At 43.1% G+C, this 24,545-nt stretch overlaps 2 protein-coding genes across 2 annotated transcripts; one reads left to right on the top strand and one right to left on the bottom strand.

The window, feature by feature from the left end:
* The first annotated feature begins 312 nt into the window (after positions 1–312).
* si:ch73-141c7.1 (coenzyme Q-binding protein COQ10 homolog, mitochondrial) lies at positions 313–2,931 on the top strand. The gene is made up of 5 exons (XM_062409020.1): positions 313–541; positions 1,176–1,328; positions 1,585–1,777; positions 1,936–2,037; positions 2,657–2,931. The coding sequence occupies exons 1-5, from the start codon at positions 438–440 to the stop codon at positions 2,807–2,809; spliced, it is 705 nt and encodes a 234-aa protein (XP_062265004.1). The 5' UTR covers positions 313–437; the 3' UTR covers positions 2,810–2,931.
* Positions 2,932–4,444: 1,513 nt separating this feature from the next.
* On the bottom strand, positions 4,445–20,915 carry mylk5 (myosin, light chain kinase 5). Its single transcript, XM_062408629.1, has 17 exons — positions 20,482–20,915; positions 17,964–18,113; positions 17,491–17,643; positions 17,179–17,361; positions 15,375–15,410; positions 13,861–13,988; positions 13,586–13,739; positions 13,189–13,500; positions 12,996–13,098; positions 12,422–12,625; positions 11,652–11,869; positions 11,430–11,553; positions 10,866–11,018; positions 10,646–10,775; positions 10,472–10,562; positions 10,219–10,359; positions 4,445–4,998 (listed from the first exon to the last, which is right to left on the bottom strand). Exons 1-17 carry the CDS (start codon positions 20,636–20,638, stop codon positions 4,793–4,795), a joined length of 2,643 nt encoding a protein of 880 aa, XP_062264613.1. The 5' UTR covers positions 20,639–20,915; the 3' UTR covers positions 4,445–4,792.
* Positions 20,916–24,545: the final 3,630 nt, after the last annotated feature.

Below are 24,545 nucleotides of genomic sequence, written 5' to 3'. Positions count from 1 at the left end.
GGTTCAGTTTAGTGTTATTCAACCAATTCAAATACAAAATACATACATTAGTTGTATAAGTAATTGTGGGATGATGTACAGAGAAATTAACATATATTACATACAGAGTCACAGATGCAGGTTATATATTAGATTTAATAAGAAAACTAGACATATTAGTATAAAGGAGAAAAATGAAAGGGAGGAATATATACCATTTAGGGCTGGGAAATAAGAATTTAATTATTGCGTCAATAGAAATGTCCCTCTGATTGGCCAGAGCAGCGCCTCCTGTCAGGTGGGGGCGCAGAGACACGTCAGTGTGACTGAAGCCGGGCTGAATGACGCTGCTGCTGCTGCTGCTGCCGCCGCACACACACACACACACACACACCACCACCACCACCATCGTCGTCTCAGCAGAGAAGCTCCATTAGATCTGAGTTTAAAACTTCACCATGTCCAACAAAACCAGTGCTCTGCTGTTGAAGCCGCTGCTGGAGCTGTGCGAAGCCCATTCTACTAAAGCTGTGCGAGGAAACACGAGAAGAGCAAACTTCAGGTGAGACTTCTCCACAGGTGGGTGGAGCTGAAGTCGGGATTAAAGTGTATGAGTTATTAAACTGTAGCCCAGGGTATGATGTAGATCTGAATATTATTTAGTTGTTTTATTATTCAAAAGGGTAGGGTCATTACTGGCTATGCAATGTTTCACACACACATACGCACAGTCCTATACCTCTGGTGAGGACACTCATGTGCATAATGCATTCCCTAGCTCCTTACCAGAACCAGAACCATTACAACTAAATGCCTCACTCTAACCCTAACCCAATTTTAACTATAAAACTAAAAAAAAGTTCTATTAAAGTGAGGACCAGCCAAAAATGACTAGACTAAAAATGTCCTCACTAAGAATCTGTATATTTGTGTATCTGTCTGTATATACATATATATATATATATATATTTTTTTTTTTATTTATTATTTGGAACTGCACTTTGCAATTTTTTGTCAGGGTTGCAAAAATCTTGCAATGTTAAGTCTGAATGTGCCACTGATATGAATCTACATCCTTCCCTGATCCATACCACATCTTCCAAACTTCCTCTAAGTGTTGTTATAATCACAACGACAGACGAACACAGACAAAAACATGAGCTTGATTCATTACATACATAATTACCCCCCCTCAGACACCTGGGTTCCTATGGGGCCCTGGCAGCGAGGAGGACCAGCCCGCCCCTCTGCCAAGCCGCCTCCATCAGCATACCCAGCCGCAGCTTCATCAACCTGACTCTTCCTATCAGAACCAGCAGGATGGAGTACGCTGAGTGCCGGACATTAGCGTGAGTGTCCTGAAAACTGGAATACAATTCCTGTATCTCTAAAGGAACAGTCATAATTTGACTATTTTAGGTTTTCTACTGTTAACTTAGAAATCGGAAGGCATCACCTGGGGCTTACAGAAATTGTAAATGGTAATTGCACTGTACTATGAAGATGATTGTCGTTATATATTAATGTCACATGAAAAAAGCAGTACACAAACCTGAACAAACATATTCAAATGGCAGTATCACCTTATTGTCCCCATGTGCTCAGGTACACTCCAGAGCAGATGTTCAACGTGGTGGCCAGAGTTGATCAGTACCAGTACTTTGTTCCCTGGTGCAAGAAGTCTCGGGTCATGAAGGGACGAAGCGGAGATGTGCGGGCGGAGCTCGAAATCGGTTTCCCCCCCATCGTGGATCGCTACACCTCGGAGGTCACGGTCGTCCCAAACCACCAAGTCCGAGTAAGTCTTTTCCTCGGTAGATCCAGAATAATCACCATTACACATACGTCTCAACACTGTTGCTTGTTTCTTTTGCAAAGATCCTTCGACCATACAGTGCATCTAATGTTCCCTTTTTATCGATCAGTGACAGTAAAGGCTTGTTTGTTATGAAACAGGCTGTGTGCACTGATGGGTCCCTCTTCAGCCATCTTGAAACAATATGGAGGTTTTCCCCCGCAACCAAAGACCTACCAGACTCCTGCAAAATAGATTTCTATGTAAGTGTCTTTTAATATGCAATGAAATGAAGATTATAATGGCAACAATGATGGGAATAACACAGAGGTGACAGTGAATCTGCGAAATTAACAAACCAGATGATAATAAAAATGAATAAAAAAAATGATGAGAGATAAGATGGCGTGCGTAAAGGTAGTCCAATTAAAAGCCTCAGCCTCTGTTCGGGAAGTGTTGTGTAACATCTCATTCTGTTGTAAAGTTAGCCGTGAATAGCATGGGGCTGTCCCCGGAGGCCTGAATTAGCTGTCAGGTTAGGGAACCGTATTAAAAAGCTGCTGACAGGAGTTTAACCTTATTGTTGCCTCATGTAACCTCAGGCTCAGCCAGGAAGTGGGTAGATTACAGAAAAAGGCCAAACACAGGACTCAGGAGGAATAATTATAGTGAATGTTTGAATAAAGGCAAAGTCTTGGGGTTTTTAATTTTGGTTTTTCTGAAATATGTATTTGTGTTTTTTTATGAAAGCAACCACAGAACTGACGGCCTACAATCTAGCATAACTCTTTTTGCAAATCTAAAAAAGAATCTGAGTCAAGCCGTGTTTCATCCTCTGTTGGGTCCTGCCTAATATTTGTCCACTTCCTGTTTTGTCTGTAGGTGTCATTTGAGTTCAAGTCCCTTCTGCACTCTCAGCTGGCCAGCGTGTTCTTTGACGAGGTGGCGAAGAAGATGGTCGGAGCCTTCGAGCGCCGGGCGGCATCGCTTTATAGGAACCAGCAGGAGGCGTCACAGAGGAGGAGGGGAACATGAGAAAACCCGCTTTGACCTACCCCTCCATCCACATCCACATGGACCTTTAACCCAACCCCTGCCAGCCGGCTGCACTCACCTAACTCCAACACTTGTCCCACACAGGAGACTGGATCTTCATTTTGCACTCACTCATATCTCTCTCTTGAGTTGACATTGCACAAGAAATATCCTTAAAAATATTTATTTATAAGCCACAAGCTAACTTATTAACTTTCTTGTATGTATTTGAATATTTATTTTACAGCTAGGAATAAATTAATTGTCTCAAATGATCATTTTGAACTCTAATGTTTACTTTGTTAAATTGGGGGATAATGTACAGACACCTGATTCCTGCTCAGTGCTGAAACATCTAAAAGGGTTAAGAGCATTTTTCTTGTTCAGTCATTTTTCTGTCAGTGGTATGTGGAGGAAAAATCCACTGACCAGTGTCTAAGGTCGTGGATATCCCCTGACCAGGTGTCTCACTGCTGTGATACTGTCTACCTGACAGGATGGAACCCTTATTTGGTGATGCTTTTCTTCCAACTGGTACCGCGGACGGACGGACACAGCAGATAAGACAGAGGATGATCTCATGTCTTTCATGTCTTCTTTTTTTCATATTATGTGTTATGTAACTCCTCTTTGTATAAGTTCTGGCTTTTGTGAACTTGCAGCCAGTTGTTCCATTTTCAGCACCCGTTCTTGTTGTGTAAACTGTGCGGAGCTTATATTATTATTATAAAGACTCAAAAGCAACTCAAGTCTGAGAATTTCATTATTTCAAAACTCAAGATGAATTTCCATCACAGGTATTAAAAAGCTCTTGGGCTATCTGTCCAACTTTCATTTTTTTATATACTGTTTCATACTTATAAGATTGCGTTTAGACTGCATCTATCTCATCTGTTGCTAAAAATTAATTAATTACTACTCTATATTATGTCATTATTTTTCAATCTAAATAAGTTTAGGTTGTGTCTATACTCCTATATGTGAGATATCTTTTTTTTAACAATGGCCTCCTAAGAATTGTGTTCATGAGTTGCTAAGCTTTTTCTTATGGATAAAAAACAATTCCTATTGTTGTGTGGTTTTGCCAACACGCAGGTAAAAATGAGATGAAGAGTAGAAGCACTCCTCCTACCTGGAATCTGAATAAACTAGATGGACAGGAATCAGTTCTGTTGGTGTTGAAACAGTAAATGGATCATTTGAGGCTGAGTCACCAACAGTCCAGCACTGAAAATACACCATTTTTCAAAATGGTTTCTTATTTTTCATGTGGAAAGTCTGCAAATTCAATCTTAATGGCTTCAATTACTTCTACATATATAAACAAGTGCACTTTCACAGAGCACAGACATCGTTCAGAGTAATGCCCAGAAAATGCAAATTGTATTTTAATGACTATAGAGAATAATTATCAAGATAGCTTTAGATAAAGGAAAATATTATCTAAGCAGATGAAGACATTGAGTATTGATGTACTGTATGTGTATTGCTGTAGGAGCTCTCAAATAGAGCATGCTTGTCTTGCAGACTACAGCAATTTGTTTCTTATTTTATCCCCCAGAAGGTACAAATCATGTTGGAAATCAAAAGTCAGATCTTCCCTGTTCGGTTCAAACATCATCATTTCATGCCTGCTTTCTTTTTCAAAGTGAAGAATCCCAGTTTATTCATATTCAGGTCAGGTGGTAGCTTTGAAAGGAAATCTCAAAATGATTCACAGCTGAAAACACATATTATTGAAGTGTAATGGTCAAATGTAAAATAATTTGTTTTTACATGTGTGGCTCTGTAACAATATTCATCTGTTCATACACTAAGCAATACATGGATTATATATTCCCAGATAAAGTAGAGGATTAACAGAGTGGTCCCAGTTTGTATTAAAGCAAGAATGTACAATACAAGTGTTCGAGGCACTCAAGAACATCAATATCATCTTTATATCTCTGTCTTTTACAGTAAGTAGACACTGATGGAATGAATCTACGCTCGAACAGTGAGGTTGGCTGAGCAGCTTGTCTCCCCGTGCTCATTGGTGGCTCTGCAGGTGTAAACATTGGCGTCCGCGGCCTTAACTTTGGCGAGGACCAGGGTACAGCGGCCGTCTTCGTCATACTCTATCTGCACTGCGGGGGACTCCTCCACGGGCTCCTCTCCACACAGCCACACCACCTCCGGGTCGGGGTATCCTGATGAACATAGATGGGATGAGTGAGGACAGGGCCCAGAGACAGATGGCCAAAATTGCCAGACAAAAACATTCCAGTCAAAAGGTTGTAAAAAGCTTGTTGCAAGTTAATTGCAAGATTTGAATGTTGAATTCAAAGCTGTCAAAATGCAATGCCTAATAATTGTTTATGCACAGAGTGTGACAGATTTAAAAATCACATTATTTTAGTCATTCAGTACATTTTGTGGGGGGGAAGTTTCCTCGTTGTGGGTGAACAGGGTGTCTAGTGGGAGTTTTGAATGCAGCCCCAAGCCTCTACTCCTTCTCCATCCAAGCCCTCCATCAAGCTACATGAGGAACCTGCTGGCCCTTAGTTCTTCCTTCCTGCTTCTTGTCCTGCATTGGTTGTAGCTGGTGGTGTTGGTGACACAGGTATATGTAGCTAAAGTGACACAGTGACCCTGTTTAAGTCCGTTTCTGACACATTATCAATGTGTTTCAACACAGCACGATCAGCCTGGATAATCCTGATGTGTTTCTAGTATTGGAATCCCCTGCTGCTGTTATGTTATTATTGGTGAGGCTTGCCTCATTGTTTAATTGGACAAACTTGGCTTATCTTTTGCTCGAGTTATATTTTTTTGTAATTTATGTATTTATGTTTTCAGTGCAGCTGAGTGCCACATTGCTGAGAGGAAAGCACTCCGGGTTAGGTCCCCACCAAGGGCGTAGGATTATATAGGGACGGTAGGGTCCCGACCCTACCAAAATCCAGCCTCTACTGTGTAGTCACTACCAATAATACACCCGCTGTCCGTATTGTTTAGGCAATAATTATAGTACACAAAGGGTTAAAAATCAGTCTCTGATAGAAGTCCCGCCTCTAAACAACTATCGCGCTTTGATTGGCTGTAGCAAACCTATATTCAACCTGATTGGCCGTCCCCGCTGTCACTCCATCTGCTTGTTAAAAAAAAAAAAAAGCTACCGGCAACTTGCTAGTCCCAGACAGGAGGAGCAACAGGACGCCTCAGTGCATAGCTAATATCTGCATCTGCGAGTGTAAGTTCTGCCTTCGGTCACGTCAGCGAGACGGATTTTAATATCAGTGATGTCATTTGCAGTAACACTTATATTTGTGTGTGTTTTATGCTTGTGCGTGCGCGCGCTGTGCGTGCATGTGTGCGTGTGTGTGTGTGTGTAGGATGTCGAAGAAACGAAAACTGGACATAAGAGACTTCTTTAGAAGTCAACGTGTAAGTGAATTAAAAGTTTATATTGTGGCGTGCACTCATGGGTGTGTCCTCTCACCCAGTGGGTTGATGGGTAATGTTAGAGGCAGTAGCTATATATACTTCCCGTATGGGGAACATGTGCTAGTTCTTACTTGCTACTGAATAAACGACAGTAAACAGTACCTGCGTCTCTGCCTTTCCTTGTCTTGCCACAATATATTTTAGAGCCATAACAATACTGATATTGATTATTAGTCAGCATTTGGCTATAATGCCAAAGAGATCCGCATTTTAAGGTATAGGCCTATCATTATTTTCATGTTTTATTTGTGTGGGATAAATAAACAATTAAATTTAATAACCTTTATTTTCCTTCAAGGTTTCCCTCTCATTTACAGTACAACAAGCACATTGCAGATGCTCATGTGATTTTATACATATATATTTTGGGGGAATAAAACATAATAATTGTGTGAACATTTTGTCTACCCATGTATGTACCCTAATATATCTGTTCATATGTCATGCATCAACATACTTCTGTCAGGTGACAGACAGTGGAGAGACTGGAGGAGATAGAGGAGGAGAGACTGGAGGAGATAGAGGAGGAGAGGATAAAGGAGAGGATAGAGAAGGAGAGACTGGAGGAGAGGATAGAGAAGGAGACAGAGGAGGAGATGCTGTAGAAGATGAAGGAGAGGCTAGAGAAGGAGAGGCTGGAGGAGATGGAAGAGAGGCTGGAAAATCACAGGTGAGGTTCAATAATGATTAATATGTTAGTCATGAGATTCAGCATTGTGTCAAATAATAGTCTGATTATGACCTGAATAACAATAGGCCTATATTAATAGTGTGTTTGCAGTAGTTGCTACAGCGTGGTCAAATGTATACTGTGATTTCTTAGGAAACTGATCCAAATGGAGAGAGCAGCAGGGAGAGTGCCAAGGATAGGGTCAGGGAGAGTGTCAGCATTCAAGAAGATATTCTGGACAAACCAAACCAACCTCACCCAAATTACATTCCAGTTCAACAGCTGCCACACAAGCTCCTCCATTTTCAAGAGAGTTGGTTCAAGCAGTATCCATGGCTGCACTATAGCCCCTCCATCAAAGGGGTTCTCTGTTTTCACTGTGTGAAAACATACACTATAAAGAAAAGCACACTATATAAAAAGGTAGACCCTGCCTTTTCGTCAAAGGGATTTAATAATTGGAAGAATGCACTTGCCAGTTTTCAGCGGCATCAAAATACCAAATCCCACCATCATGCCATGACAGTTAGTGCTCAAGAGGGAAGCCCAATAGATTCGCAGCTCTCAAGTGCATGGGCACAGCAACAAGAGGATGATGTACGTCTCAGTACTTGGTTAGCTCGCTGTCATGACTATACCTCTCCTCAAGTGCAAAACGAGGTTTTGCAGATGCTAGGAAACTGTATTGTCAGGAGTATTGCACAATCCATCCAGATGCTACCAGTTTTGCAGTATTCACTCATCATTGATGGCACACAAGATGTCACAGGAACAGAACAAGAGGCTATTTGTTTTAGATATGTGGACCATGACCTGGTACCACGGGAGGTTTTCATTGGTTTGTATGAGGTCCCTGGTAATACTGGAGTGGAGATTGCAAGAATGGCTGAGGATGTCCTCTTGAGGCTCAATATTCCCATTTCCGGGTTAAGAGGCCAGACATATGATGGTGCTGCTAATATGTCAGGCAAATATTCTGGAGCACAAGCAGAACTGAAGAGACAGCAACCGTTAGCGTTGTATGTGCATTGTGGGGCACACTGTCTTAACCTGATTACGCAGTCTGCATGCAGAGCCAGTCCCTTGATCAATGATTCCTTACAGTGGGTGCATGAGCTTGGCACATTAAACAAGCAATCAGGAAAATTCAAGAACATATTTTCCAAAGCCATAAGTTCAGAGGTACCATTAAAATCACTCAGACCACTTTGTCCAACCAGGTGGACAGTGCGGGGCAAAGCTATCAGAGCGGTGCTGTCTCAGTATGAACGTGTTTTGTCTAGCTTGGAGGAGATGGCATCAAGTGGGTCAAACACAGGCATGAGAGCAAATGGTCTGCGTGAGAGGTTTGAGAAAGGGAAAACGGTACTTGGTCTTTGTCTGGCATTAGAAGTGATAGAGGAGCTGGAGTGTCTGAACACATCCCTTCAAAAAAGGACTGAAACTGTTGCAGGTATGAGAAGTGCCATACAGTGTGTGAAATCTACTGTACATGCCAAAAGAAATAAGGAGAGCTTTCATGAGGTTTTTGAGAAAGCAGTGGCTATGGTTGACTCCCTTGGGATTGAGCCCATTCAGATTCCTCACCAAAGAAAGCCACCAAAACGATTCACGAGTGAAGCAAGCCAGCACATCCCCAAGTCAGCAGAGGAGCATTATAGAACAGAGTTCTATAAAATGCTTGATAGTGTGCACATTCAGTTTGAGGAGAGGTTCAACCAACCAGATCTAAATGTCTTGCAAAAGCTGGAGGAAACTCTCCTTACTGGAGAAGTGAATGACATTGTAAATCAGTACCCAGAGCTGAACAGGGACATACTAAAGGTCCAACTAGCCATGTTTAGGTCCAAATACACTGTCAAATCTAGTGTTGAAGTGGCAGAAATAATGAGAGGATTGACAGTTGAAGTGAGAGGTCTGTTTGATCAGGTTGAGTCCCTTATCAGGCTGCTTTTAGTTATACCAGTTGCATCAGCTGAGGCTGAAAGAAGTTTCAGTGCTCTCAGGAGGCTTAAAACATGGCTGAGAACCACCATGACTCAAGTCAGATTGAACAATCTTGCAGTGTGCCATGTCCATCAGGAGACACTGGACAACATTGACCTTAAAGAAATCTATCAGCAGTTCATTTCTGTTACAGAAAGACGTAGGCATGTGTTTGGTTCTTTCAAATAGGAAGAGCACAATGGACACTAATCTGTGTATATGTTAGTATTAGTGATTCCTGGCTGATGACCCTGCAGCTGGCTCATGGGCACTGGAGGAAGAAATGCCCAGCAGGAAATTATACTGACCTGTACATTTAGTGATACACCTGTTGTTGTATTATTTCAAAAATATTTATTTACAATGTTGTTGATGTTGTTTACAGTTGCACCAGAGTAAAGTTGAAAACTCTTCTAAGTTGACTCATTTTCTTTCATTAGTTGCTTTAACCTATAACATTACAGAATGCATATTCTCTTTTGATATTCAGATATGCATTATAAACATGTTAATTAAGCCGATTTATTGATTTTTTTTTCAATTATCATTGCGAATACAAAAAAAACCTATCAACTTTAGGAAGCACTTTCATATCCCACGGACCCCACCAATGTCCAAATCAAACCTACTCCCTTGGTCCCCACATTGTATGCATGTGAGAGCACGAGGACATTAATGATGTGTGCATTGTTGTTGCTGTGGTTTGCTGTGCTGCACCTTAGATGAGTGACTGGTTGAACTCCTGGACCCTCCTCAATCTGCCTGGCCTCAGCTCACATACCACTGATATTTGGTTTAAGTTGGGACATTCTCATTTTTAAGTATAGTAGTTTTTTGTAATGCAATAAAAAAAGCCAGCCCATTTACTATTTTGGATTGAATAAAAACTTTGTAGCCGACAAAACGTGTCTCTGCCTGTCTCTGTGGATTTTATCTGTGTCCAAAGGACCTTGAGACAGTAGCCCCTGAGGTGCAATTGCACAGGTGGTTTATGGCCCCACCACACTTTCAAAGTCTTATGGGAGTCAGGCAAAGTCACTGCGTGGTGAACAAACCCCCCCATATATACCGGTGGAAAGTCAGAAAGAGGCACCAATGCTCCTCTCACTTTCCACATGACTGATGTCAAGACGCATATCACTGAAACCCTACAAAGGGTCTGACATTGAAGAGGCTAATTAAGAAAATTTGTAGCAAAATGTTGCCAACAGTCATGAAGAACACGGGGTACTTTTGGTGCTCTTGAGGGTAAGACGACAGTGTCTACCTGTGAGGTGACATGATAGACAGGCACTCGATCCTGGAGCCACTCTCTGGTCCTTCAGGCACTGGGTGAAGTGTGGCGGCCCCTGCATCTTCTGCTCCAGAGACAGCAGGGCATGTTCTGCTTCTGGGCTCAGGGGGGAGTCTTTGAAGAAGAGGGTAGAAGAGGGGTTGAGACACTAGGACCACTTACCCAGGTTAGAAAAGTACACGAAAATAGTATTGTAAACGGTGAGATAATAAAATGTGTCTCTTACTTTCCCCAGCGCTGGTTGGAGATCCAGGGCTGCTGTCGCCTTTGGATAGTAAAGCCATTCTCTTCAGGGCAAGCATGGCCTTACCTGCTTTCTATGAGACAAAGATTGTGAAAGCAAAGCCAAGACGTAAAACTCAAAACACTCCCATGTAAGTAAAGTAATGAGAGGGGTTACCTTCCACTTCTGCCTGGCCAGATACCTCTTCATCTTCTCCTTGGACAGACTCTTGGTGTTGGCACAATCTCCAGAGTTGAATGCGGCCATCCAAGGGTGGGCCAGGGCCTCTGCACAGGACATCCTCCGCCTGAGAAGCACAGAGGGTTACCGCTGGTAAAGTGAAGATTTTAACTGGGTGCGTGGCAGCTGTTCATTAGCTGTAGGTTTATAAATTTACCTGGTGTCCTTGTTGAGCAGGGAACTGATGAAATTTTGGGCCTCGTCCGTTATTTCCTCAAAGCTCTCCTCATCGAATTCCCACTGGGCAGCTGTGACCAAGGCCAGGGTCTCTGTATCGCTGGCTCCTTGGAACGGAGACTCACCACTCAGTCTGAAAACCAGAGAAAGGCATTGAGGCTCCAGCGTCAGTATAGCTGTTACAACCTATATCCACTAGGTGACAGTACAAGTGTAAAATTCAAAATGTAAATCCATCATGCCTATTAGCACCAACACGGTCCAAAAAACGAATCTTTTTATGTCATTTTTGGGAGTTCTGCTCTCACAAGTTCATTTATGACAATATGCTGGATGTGCATGCCACAAATTGATACTTGGTAAATTGGTGAGCTTTGGAAAGCTTGATCACTTTTTGTCTTTGTGCTAAGATATAAGGCTCCTCCCTGCGGTGTTATATTTCTTGCACAGACATGATCTTACCATCTCACTCCCACCACAAAGCATGACTCCCGAAATGTCACACTATTACTTAAACCTAGATAGGACTATTAGAGTGACTTACAATATGTAGCAGATCACCCCGATGCTCCACATATCCGTGGCTAAACACACGGGCTCGTAGTTAATCACCTCCGGTGCCACGAACTCTGCAGTCCCATGCAATACCTTCAGAGGCGTGTTTGGATCTGTTAAACATTATGATTTGATATTGAAACATACCACAATGTACTTGGACAAACATTGTGACACTTTACTTTCATAAATTTCATTTCCTTTCACGTACCGAGCCTGCCGGCCAACCCAAAGTCAATAATCTTTATGTTGGTTCCGTAGGTGTCAACGCACACAATGTTCTCGGGTTTCAGGTCCAGGTGGATGATGTTTTGCTCGTGCATATACGCAATCCCCTCCAGGATCTGCTGCACGTAGTGTACACTGGCTGGCTCCGTGTGTTCGAAGCTGTCGTCCACAATACGTTCAAACAGTTCCCCGCCTGCGATCCTGCACACAAACAAACACGGCGACAGCAAACTGTTATTTTTGCAGTTGCTGTACGTGCTTAAAGTGTGTAGAGTTTAGTGGTGAGGTGGCTTGTTGGAGCTGAATACGCCTAACCTCCTCACCCCTTTCACACATTAAAGTGAACCTGTGGCAGCCTTCAGTTGTCATAAAAACCCATACGGTGTTTAGTTTGTCCTGTTTTGACGAGTGTAAAAAAACATGGTGGTCTCTGTAGACATGGACCATGCCGATATATATATTATTTAAATATAAAGGGCCTATTCTAGAGTACAGAAGTCCCCCCTCTCTTTTTAGGCGTGAAGGAGAAACCATGAAGTAAAACCACATCAGGCCCCATGTAAAGTTAGTGGCAGGGTTTGGGCTACAGTATAAACGTGGCAGTGCTACATGATGTTAACATGAACAAGCCTCCAAAGGGAAACACAATGTTTCAGGCAAATAAAAACAAATGTAAGAATATTATTTTCCAATTCAGCCAATAGATATATCCTACACATTTAAGCCGTGTCATGATTTCGTCTTGATACTCACAGCTCCATGACCATGACCATCTCAGGCTTGTGGTCGTAGGCGGCCAGACACTGAACCAGTTTGGGGTGGTGGAGATAGTTCATCAACTCGATCTCTTTACGAGCGGCCTCCCTCTCCTTGGCGCGCCGGCCTTTGTAGAACTTCCCGGCGCACACTCGTCCCGTCTCTTTGTGGGTTACCTTGAACACCAGGCCAAACTTTCCCCTGATGAAGACATGAATGGTGCGTCATCAAAATTCTTGAATAATGTGGTCATGCAATGAAGTCAGCCCACCACAGTGACTATTTACTGAAGTACAGATCAGGGTTTATTAACAAAGCAAGAAAACAAATCATTTATCTGAGACCTGTAACCCTCGTCTGTCTTTGTCAGCCAATCAAGTGTGATTTCATGGTTTGTTTGCTCACCAGAACCCTGTCCCTACATGTACTTGTTTTAATCTTTCCCGTGCCTCACTTGGCAGGATTTACCATATTCCAGATAACTATATAAAAAAAAAAAAGACTTGAGGCTTTTGTTTATTCAGAGTGGATTTTGGCAAGAAAATTGGAGCTTGACTTGACAGATACTCACATTCCCAGTTTCTCCTGCAAGGTGTAATGGTCTGTGACTTTGTGGGTAGAGTCAATAGTGACACAGGTGTACACTGGAAGGGTCTCCTCTTCTCGCGGTTTGACTGAATCATGCAACCAGACACAATAGCTTTAATGCATGTCTTAGTACGTTTGACAACAGTTTCGTATGTGACATTTAGCTAATGACTCACCTTTCTGCTCCATCTTAACCACAAGTGACACTGGTCCAGGCTCGCTTACTCCCGCTGCGTTGTAGGCCCTCACTCTGAAGCAGTATTGTTCTTCAGGGTGCAGCCCAGTACACACTCTGTATGAAGTACTCCTACACTGGGCGGTGAGTTCGCACCAGTCCCCGGCCTCAGCACGTCCACTTTTCTTTACCTCAACCACATAACCCAGGACGGCGCTTCCACCGTCGTAGCAGGGCCCCGACCAGGACAGCACCAGGCTGGTGGCAGAGACACGGGAGATCAGGGGGGAGGAGGCCGGTGGCTCTGGCGTCTCTGGTGGGGAGGGAGGGGTGATGAATATAAAGGTCTTTTTTACTACTTCTCTCGGGCGTTCAAAGTGCAGCGTGCGTCATCTTACCTATCACGGAAAGCGTGATTGTGTGCTCCGCTGAGCTCTTTCGGTCCCTCACTACAATTGTGTAGCAACCTGTGTGCTGTGGTTTAGTCTCTGCTATTACCAGTGTGCTGCTCTGATCAGTATTTTCTGTGCACAGCTCGGGACCATCCACTATCTGCAGGGTGGCAATGTGTGAGGAAAGAGGGGGGAGAGTTAAATACTGAATAACAGGGGAGAGAAAGTTGGAATGACAAACAGTGGATATTTTGTGAAGTAGCTTTAAAACGGAAAAACACCTGCTCTTTGTTCCTGATCCAACAGGACACCAGAGGGGGGCTGCCCGTGAACAGACACAACAGACGGGCGGTCTGTCCCGCGTTCACCTGGAGGTGCAGTGGGGGGTTTTCAAAACGCAGTGTGGCACCTGCGAAGCCAAAACATAGTGAGCGCTCTGATTGAAAGTCTGCCTGTTTGGTTGCAGTGTCTTCATTCCTAAAACATGGCACTGGAGGAAGGCAACCATCCAGCGTGATGTGTAGAGGGTAAGATAAAGACAGGGGCGCTGCAAGAGGGTCGGCAAAGAAGGCATTACCTGGGGCCCTGGCTGAGAGGGGCCCCCCTAGAAATGATTTTGTCATGCAACAGCAACGACTGTTTTGTGGGAGCACCATGATTGATCGACCACCCAGCGGTGCCCAGTGCCTTCTGCTTAATTTAGAACTTTGGTTGCAGTCTAGAGCATGTGTATGATGATGGTGACGGAATGCACCTAAAGTTTCCTACTTTACTATTTATGCGAATGCACAGTATGAGCTTTATACATAATTTCAATACCAGAGGAATCGTTCGAAGAGTGGAATAAAGTCCCCCCCTCCCCCCCACCCCAATCCCACCTTCCTCTCTTTACTGTAAAAGTGTTTCGCTTCTCCTGAGACCGCTATTATTCTAGCTCACACGGGGACCAAGTGGAAACAAAAGACAAAACACAGTTGACCTACACAACAAGCTCAACCAGTCCCTGTGCAATCATGTGTTTAACACTGCTACACCAGGTCACCTGTTCTCTGAGGCAACCTTTATGCCATCTCCTTAATATATTTTACAAACTTAGACCTAATAACTTAAACAAATATGCATAAGAAAAGCAAACTGAACAGGTATATTTAAACCGTGCACGGCAGTCTAAGCTGTAGCCGTGTAACGCCATCCTTCTTTTTGAACCGAACGAAAGAAGTCCATATATGAGCTGAAGCCATATCATGTCTCACGCTGCCAGTATTCAAATATAATCGCGTCAGGATGGTCAATTTGACTGGACAATCTGATGCAGCTTTAGAAGATTCAATTCACGCAGCCAATTGTGGAGCTCTCGTTTTCATTTAATTCAAAAACAATGTCTTAAACATGCTGCAAGAGTATGGCACATCCCCCACATCAATAACAGCATGACTTTCCACTTTATTATCCACTGCTGTAAATGAGTTTTCACAGCCATTCCAGTACAATCATTGCTAATAGACACATTTCAACAGAGGCAACCCACTGATAGGACAGGAAATTACTGAAACGAAAAGGATAGACACCCAGGATTTATTATTTGCTTGTTTTGTTGCAGCATAAATTCTAAGGTAAAGTTCCCTTGTACTAGATAACAAGACCAAAGGCCAAGAAAGAAGTAGCTGCCGGGCAAAATCACAAGATACAAACAATCAATGAAGAGGCAGGATCAGACGGTGGAAAAAGAGGAGCAGAAATAACAATGTGTTTGTGGAAGAGATGGTGAAAAAGCATGAGTGTGTGGGTTTCTCACCTTTCCCCGAGTCGGCTCTCTTCTTTGGTATAACTTCTGCAGAAACGGAGCAGGTAGGTTTTATTGGAGACTTTTAGAGGTGTGGCATCGTTCTGTCTAAGGCTATCAGTTTCCAGACACTGCGTTACTGTCCACTTCCCTACATGGATCTCACTTGTGTTTTGTGGCTGTATCAGAAGTGGAAATCCTGCTCTTTTCCTGTTAGTGTACATGTCGTCTGACAGCCAATCAAACAAGGACTGGGAATGATGCGTTTCCCCTCATTTTATATATGGTTATCCGGAAGAAGTGAGAACAGTTCAAGATATATATTTATATAAACTGCTAAAAAAAAATGAAGGGAACACTTAATCGTCACAGTATAACAGCAAGTCAGTTCGATTTCAGGGATATCAATGTGTCCATTTAGGAACCACAAGTGATAATAATTCAGTTACACCTGCTTTGGTGCATTTTAAAGTGACTACAGGTGCAGTGGAGAAGCTAAGTTAAGGCAACCTATAAAAAAGGGAGTGGTTTGCTTGTGCTGGCCACAGACCGCTGCTCTCTCTTTATCCTCCCTGACTGATTCTTCTTCAGTTTTTTGTTCTGCTAGTGTCCTTGTCCCTACTGGTAGCATGAGGCGGTATCTGCAGCCCGATCAGGCTGCACAGGCAGTCCAGATCCTCCAGGGAGGCACATCCATACGTGCGGTTACAAGAAGGTTTGCTCTGTCCCAGCACAGTCTTAAGAGCATGGGGGAGATATCAGGAGACTGGCAGTTAGACAAGGCGAGCTGGACAGGGCCGTAGAAGGGCATCAACCCAGCTGCATGACCGGTTCCTGCTCCTTTGTGCGAAAACAAAAGGAGCACTGCCCGAGCCCTACAAAATGACCCTCTAGCAGGCTACAGGTGTGCATGTTTCTGACGGCCTCTAGTGGAACCTGTGTTCACAGCCCAGCACGTGCTGCTCGATTGGCATTTGCCAGAGAACACCAGAATTGTCAGGTTGGCCATTGGCGCCCCGTTCTCTTCACAGATGACAGCTGGTTCACATAGGTTACATGTGACATGCGTGAGATAATCTGGTGAAGCTGTGGTGAACGTTGTGCTGCCTGTAACATCTCCAGCATGACTGGTGTGGCAATGGTTCAGTAATGGTTTGGGGAGGCATATCCTTGGAGGGTTGCACAGACCTCCAGATTGTAGGCAGTTCCTTCATGACGAAGGCATTGATCCCAATGACTGGCCCTCTCATTCCCCTGACCTAAATCCAATTGAGCAGCTATGGGACATTATGTATTGGTGCATCCTATGCCGCTAAGTACCGCCACAGACTGTGCAGGAGTTCACTGATGCCCTGATCCAGGTCTAGGAGGAGACCCCCCTGGACACAGTCCACCAACTTATCAGTGGAATGCCTGGGTGTTGTTAGGTGTGCATACAGGCACGCGGGGGCCATACACAGTACTGAGTTATTCTTGTTTTATCCCAGTATAAGTCATATCACCTGTAATTTCTGTTTCTTTGGTAGTTTTTCGGTATGAATTTGAATCCAGCCCTCAATGGGTTAATGATTTTGGTTTCCATTTACCATTGTTTCATCTTTTTGTTTTCAACAAATTATAGAATGTACATCAGTGAATATTTTTCACTGGAATAATTTGTTCTTCAAGATCTGATGTCGGATTTAAGTGTTCCCTTAATTTCTTGGAGCAGTTGTGTATTTCGGCCCTCACAACATGACTGTATAACTAAGCAGCAGCCTAAAAACATGCACAAATACTTTGGGCCTCTATGTGAAATTTGTCATTATTTGATTACCTCGCGGAGATGAGACCGTGCTCTGCTTGTCAGACCCTGGAGGAGAGGTACAAATAGATCCTCTGAACTCCTGCAGCTCATCTATCGGAGAAGACGACGACATTCCATTCTGCTTAATGCTCATCGGTGCAGAGCTGGGGATCTTTGAAACACATTTCTGCACACCACAGATAGTTTCGAAGTCTGGATTGGTTGTAAGAGAGAGGAAAAGGAGAAGTCACGTCAGAACTGAAAGTTGTTGGTTCTTATTTGTATTCAGCGAGAAAGACAAAAGTGTGCATGAATTTCCTTATGGTTCAACTTCTCCCTCACCTCTGACGAACACGGCAGCGCAGCAGGACGTCCTCCCTGCTCCGTTCACAGCCATGCAGGTGTAGGCTCCGGCATCCTCCGGCAGACACTCCGTCACCACGAAACTCGCCTGCCTGCCGTTGAAAGAGGGTTTCCCAAATAGGGCCACTTCACCTGCCCATAGGAGCAAACAAACAAACTAGAAACACTCTCCCCCACTAGTGTAACATGCAAAAATAATTTGAGAAAGGATACACAGTTAACACTCCCCCCCCCACACACAAGTGTCTCATGCAACTAAATGAAATGTGCAAAAAAAGAGGCAAAAGATGCTATTTACATCCTGTTAATATGTATGTGAAAAATCCTGTTCTTCAACAAACACACTTAATGGAAAGGTGTCTACTCTCCCGTATTTACTTTCCGTGAGTGTATCTGGGCCTCGGGCTTCATCGAGCTACAGCCTTTGTGCATTCCATGCTGTCTCTACTCACCATTGTGCAACCATGACACTTTGAGAGGCTGACTTCCTGTGAGAACCCCGCGCAGTGTGATGTCACCTCCCTCGTCCACATAGCAGTCCTGCAGAGGCTCTATGAAGACGGGGGGATCCAGGTGTTTGGCAGAGGAGAGGTGGAGAGCACCTGAACGTGGAGGAGAGGGGGTGGGGAGTCAGCTTCAGAGTCACACAGCGACCCAAGCTGAGGGGTTCACTTCACTTAACTGCATTTAATAAGACAAGTTATTAAACCCTAATTTAAAGGCCTTTAAATGTCCACCTTTTATTATAGTTATATTATTATTGTTGTTTTGTTGTGTTGTTGACTGTAATTCACACAGTGAACTATGTTGTCACACTGAGTCTGAGGTGAAGTGAGAAGAGGTCGTTTTCTAAGTGTGATGTTCCGATCGCTCATCTATGAAATGTTCAAACCACAATTCATCTGTTCCTATATTCTTCCTCTTCCCTCTTGTTTAATATGTCACATGATTTCAGGTCACAACTTCCCAGAGAAAAACAACACTGACATCAGCGTAGAACCTTGGTAAAAATAAATACTAATACATATACAACCATGATGATTGTTCCCTTCTCTGCATTTCTTATTTTTTGCTTCAGATCGGGGGTGACCTGTAGCAAAGGGGGAGTTACTGGATTCAAATCCAGGTGGGTTGTGGTCCCCTCCACCAGCTTAGCTACCGAGGCACCAGAGAATTGATGTTACGTTTAAGAAGTCGGGTTTTCATTTGTGGCTTTGTTTCTGTTTTTCCGAAGGATTACGCACCAACTACAAGACGAGACACGAAACTTGGTAGAAGGAAGTTGATTTACATTTTGGCGTAAATCCAAAATGTAAATCATGCATCAGTCGTCAGATTATTTCTTCACCTTCTTGTGAGATCAAAAGGGTGTCTCCCCTTGATTTCCCTGAGAAGAATTTGTAGATCTGGATATAAAAAAATTAAGCAAATTATGGGGGTTGATAGTTGTTTGCAGATCCAGATCTAGTGAATTTAAATGTGGCTTCATAAGGAGACCCGACTGAGTGCCATTGTTTTTCATTATTTGTGTGGATGTTTTTCCCTCCAGGACTATATCTTGCATTATATGAAATTTAGTAATTCATTTTCACATGACTGCTGCTGAATACTTGAAGCTTGGCTCTACAGTTTCATAAATCAGAAGCACAGGTGTTGTTCTGAACCATTAACAACCAAACAGTGGTTGTAAATGGACTACGTGTGTGATTGTGTGTTGTAATGTTATGTCATGGACAGTATACTGGTTATGCTTTAACGAGACGGGTGTTTAACCATCAACCTTCAACCTTCAGTCTTTACAACACTGAACTATTTAGTGTGCAGCCTGATGTTGGAGGACGGACACTGAATGCTCTTCAGGTGAGTCAACACTTTGCTCCTCTGCACACAAAATCACAGCGAGCTGGCTTTTCACATGCCACTCACATCACAACCCCCTCTCACCGGTTTACTTTTGGCCCATATAACTGGGATGGTAATAGATGCTCAGTAAGATCGGTTATCTCACTCTATCAACACAACCCCCACATGTGTGTAACTATTGACCTCACCTGCTCTATGTAAACAACAAGCCACCCTGTTACCAAGAGAAACTGGGAGACAATCTGGGTTTTTAATCCCCCTCAGGCACCGATGCAGGTTTTTCCACATTTCTGTCTGTATATATCCCAGGGGAAACTAATTTATTAATAATAAGAAGAAGAATCTTAATCACTTTTATTTATGTCACCATACTATTGGGGCTGATGGAGCAGTTTCTCCACTAATCCCGTGTCTCCCCCATCCTGCGAGTCCTTGAAGAAACACACTGAACCCCAACCCCCTCTGAAGGCTGTGTGTGACATAACATGCTGCACATAGATGCACTCTATGAATGGGTGCATGGCAAAACTGTACTGTAAAGCACTTTGAGTGGAAGAGTTGTAAATACATATTATATATATAAATACAGACCATTCACACCATTGTCAGTATAGCTTGTTTCTAACCTGCATCAGTGCACGTCTGTGGCTTCTTCCAAGTCACAACTAAAGTCAAATCATATTTCTTGAGCTTAGTGCAACACAGACATTTTCTCATAGCAAAAGCCACAAATCCAATATAATTGAAAATCAAAAACCTGAAAAATTAAGAAGAATTACATTTAGGAATGTGATGTTCAGTGTCAGCTGACATGGAGATAAAAGGTTCCCAATACAGTAAACAATCATTTAATCCCAGGGAAAACACAACAGCGGATATTAACATTTAAAAGCAGCAAACATGGAGAGTGTAAAGTCACACAAATCAACTGGTTTTACATGAGGAAAGTGCTCTGTTCTTGGCAGCACCAACAGGATTACAAAGAAGCATCACCATGTTCAGACGTGTCTATTTAAGCAGCTTGTTTGATAACACTGAAAATGTCAAACCCACATTATTCATCTCCACTCCTTCTCTCTCTCTCTGTCTCTCTCATGCAGCCCTCACCTCTATCAGGGCATTGGTCCGAGGCCCTGGTGTCATCGGTTCCTGGCCCACTCCTTGCTGCAGATGATGATGATGAGGATGAGGATGATGCACGTGCTGGCTTGATCTGCATCCTGAAGGTTGACACAAAGCGCTGTTTGCTGCCATCGCCGTTCATGTCTGTCCGAGATCAGCCCGGTCTCTGAGGCGAGCAGCAGCAATAACTGATTACCAAGTCATTTCCCAGCGGGTAATCACACTTCCTCTTGGTGTCACTGCTCTGTGGGCCACAGCAGCTCGCTCTGCAAAAACCAACACGCCTCTGTCCGTCCCTTCTCACCGCAGCCGGTGCTGCTCTGCTCTCGCTCGTGAATTCTTTCCTCAGCCTTCCACTGATCTGCACTAACTCCACCTACAGGAGAATCATTTTCTCTTTTGCTTTGGCCATTGCAGGCTGCAGGGGCAGGTCTCTCCTTATCTCTCCAAAGTCAGCCCAGTGCCAGATTGCCCCCCCACCCAACCACTATACTCAAACCCCTCTTTTTTGTCTTGCCATGGCTAACAGACAACACACATGTACAAGGAAAGAGAAATGAAGGGAAGGCAGGGGTGTGTGGGACTTATCTCCCCTCCCAGCCAAAGGTCGTATTGTGTGTTTGTCGAATGCACCTGCCGTTTATCAAAAATCCCTGTTTGCCTTCTCACTTATCAATGCTGCAGCAGAACTTTGTGATGCCAGTGACGCTGACGATGCACAGCTTTTGTCTTAATCTTGCCTGTGGACTGTAAACATGTGACTTTAAAGGATAGGCTCATAAATTCTATACAGTGCACTAGATCCAATCACACACACACACACACACACACACACACACACACACACACACACACACAGGCTGCTGCTATAGTAACATGAGGGTGTCTCAAGAGGGGCCTGCTCTTGTTTTCATGATGAACACGTGTAGAGGAGACACGGCCGTACTGTACAGTATCACACAGTCTGCAGATTTTATTGTATATAAAAAAATATCAAATATACATTTGTTTGTTGGTTGGTTGGTTTGTGTGTGTGTTTGTTTGTCAGCAAGATAACACAAAAACGAAAGGACAGACTACCACAATCATCTGACACACAGGTAGCAGCATGAATTCCCTCCCGGTAAAATGCTCTCCCAACCACGACCTGACTGTTACCTTTGAAAATTCCATGTTAGCCCCTGTCCAGACTGCAAGGAACCTGGGTGTGACACTCAACAGTCACCTCTCCCTTGGCTCTTGTTATCTCACACCTAGACTACAGCAATTCCCTCCTGGCAGGTCTACCTGCTGGTGCCATCCGACCGCTGGATCTCATCCAGAATGCAGCAGCTCGACTGGTCTTTAGCCAACCTAAGTTCACTCACACTACTCCGCTCCTCCGCTCCCTTCACTGGTTACCAGTGGCTGCCCGCATCCGTTTCAAAACATTAGTACTTGCGTACCGTCCTGCGAACGGATCGGGTTCAGTCTACATCAATGAAATGGTCAAACCTTACACCCCTGCCCGTCCACTCCGCTCTGCATCTGCCAATGGGCTTGCTGCTCCCTCTAAACACTCAACATAATCTTTGCTGTCCGGGCTCCTAAATGTTGGAACGAGCTCCCTGTTAACATCAGGACAGCCGAAAGATTATACATCTTCTACTGCAGACTAAAGACACATCTCTTCCTACACCTTGGATGAAAGAAAATAATTCAGTTTAAGTTTAGTAGCACTCATGGCACTTACATGTAGGACTTTGTAGTTTGGCTTTTTTGAAGCAAAATGTTCTTACTTGGTTCTTGTTGTTCTGGGTTTGTACCCTAATGGTTGATTGCACTTATTGTAGGTTGCTTTGGGTAAAAGTGTCAGCTAAATGCAATGTGACCTGACTGTACACAATGTTTTGTGGTTTAGTTTAGTGCTATGGAGGTAAGTAAACTGCATTAAAGGTGCCTGAATGTCTGTGAACACAACAGAGGCCTAATGAGGTGATCATATCATCTTGTTAGCTCTGTTCACATTCCAATGGAATAGGACTGAGAGGCCCTACTTTTAGTCTCTGTGAGCTTTTTGAGCATTTACCAAAAAAAATGTAATGAAAGGATTATTTTCTTTTTTAGATTTTTACAGAGTTGCATATATCTTTATGCATCTGTGAAGCTTAATCTTGATCTGAAATAGCAGAACTGTCATTTACAGCGCCATTTCTGCTAAATAAAACACCCCCCCCCCCCCTCTTTTTTCTAACCAAATCATGAATCTGAGGATTTAAATGAAGAATAAATGAAGAATGAGAGATGGTGGGAAACCACTAGAATTCATATGGAAGACTATTAAACTATTAAAACAATCCAAATTCAAACAGCAATTTCCAAAAATCATATAAAACTGAAGGTTCCACAGCTTACTCCGAATCTGATAAAGTACGAGTGACATTGATTAAGACAGAAAAATATGAAACACACAGGACGTTGATAGGAGCTGCAGAACTGATTATTCTGGGGAAACAATGTGTTTTTTCCCACATAGCCTTGGTCTGCAGGAGCATAATTAATGTAATTTGGGCACAGGGCCACTTACTACACAATAGAGTCCAGAAGAGGAGGGAGACATGCTGACTGACCCTCCCTCCCTGTGCATGCTTCAGCGTTAACCAGCCGATGGTGTGCATGCAGGTAGTTATGTCTGCTGTCTGGCCTTGAATGACTGAAGTGATTAAACTAAAACTTCCCCGTCTTTCCAGAATTAATCACCGCCTGAATCTGAGCATGAGGGTATAGATGGAGACTGAAGATGGTCACAGCACAGTGACGAGGAACCTTTGCCGGGCTTCAGACGTGGAGGTAGAGGCAGTGTGAGGGAGCATGAGGAACACTTCATGTGTTTTTCTAAATAAAAATCAGATGAAAAAACTATAATAAATGTTCCTATGACTGAACATTTTGGCTATTACAGGAAACTGTTATATTCAACACATGAACATCACAAATACGATATAGTTAGCAAGACACAGTATAATCTGTAGTTGGCACCATCTAAGGAAGTTGCTGCAATTTCATTTAAAAGATGTAAAAATAGCTTTCACAGAAATGTTTTACTGTAAATGAACTATTAATTTATGCTTACGTCGGTTTTTGCTAAAAATGTCATATAAAAAAGTGGATGGACAAGGATTTGGCAATAATGTTCATATTTCTATTACAATATTAAATGTTTCCCCATTAGAGAAAATTCACTGTCATATATTTCTTTAATAAAGCACATAAATCACAAACAACATGCATTTATGTCTGTGTGAGTGGCTGGTGACGTTGAACCATAAGAAAAACAGAGGGTTTAACCAGGAGTCTTAATGTGCACTAGAAAATAATGATCTAAAATTGCATGATCTACTTATTACACCTCTTCAGTGTAGCTATTGGCAGTTTTCAAGGGAGAAGGGCTCCATCTAGAGGCAATCTATGGACCTACCATAAAATCTGTGTAAAACACTGTAAAACATAATGCAGTAGTTTTCTCTGCAGTGCAAACATATTATGAGTCAACTTCAATGTTGAATTTGTTCCTATTACCTACAGAAATCAGTACATGGTGGCATAGAAAAATAAGTAAGATAACTAGACATAAAAAAAATAAAAGTGTGTATTCTGATAAACATCTACTTGCTGTGTGTTAAGATTTCACTCTCTCCACTTTATACACTCGATACCCAAAGCTTGGGTTAGATAAAGATTAAGATGCTTTTTCCATTCATCCATCCATGTGTTCTTATCTATAACTTGGATTATTTTATTCTCTGAAATACAAGAGAAACATGGCCTGTTACATTATGGACCTATCGTTTCCAACTAAAGCAATACGAACACCAAGAGGGGGCCCTTAAATAGAACTATATCACCCTCTTGTGGCATAGCTTGAATTTACTCAGGGCTCTGCCACTGGAATTCAAAACATTGGCCTCCTCAGGCATCTGCAGGACTGGTGATCCATACAGTACATTCCTTCGACCCAAGTTGCTCCTTGAACAGCGTGTGAGTTTTTACACGGTGCAGGAGAGCCGACC

Source organism: Platichthys flesus, chromosome 16, assembly GCF_949316205.1.
Source record: "Platichthys flesus chromosome 16, fPlaFle2.1, whole genome shotgun sequence".
Classification (NCBI taxonomy): domain Eukaryota; kingdom Metazoa; phylum Chordata; class Actinopteri; order Pleuronectiformes; family Pleuronectidae; genus Platichthys; species Platichthys flesus.
The sequence above is the reverse complement of the archived record's forward strand: the minus strand, read 5'-3'. Positions and strand labels throughout refer to the sequence as shown.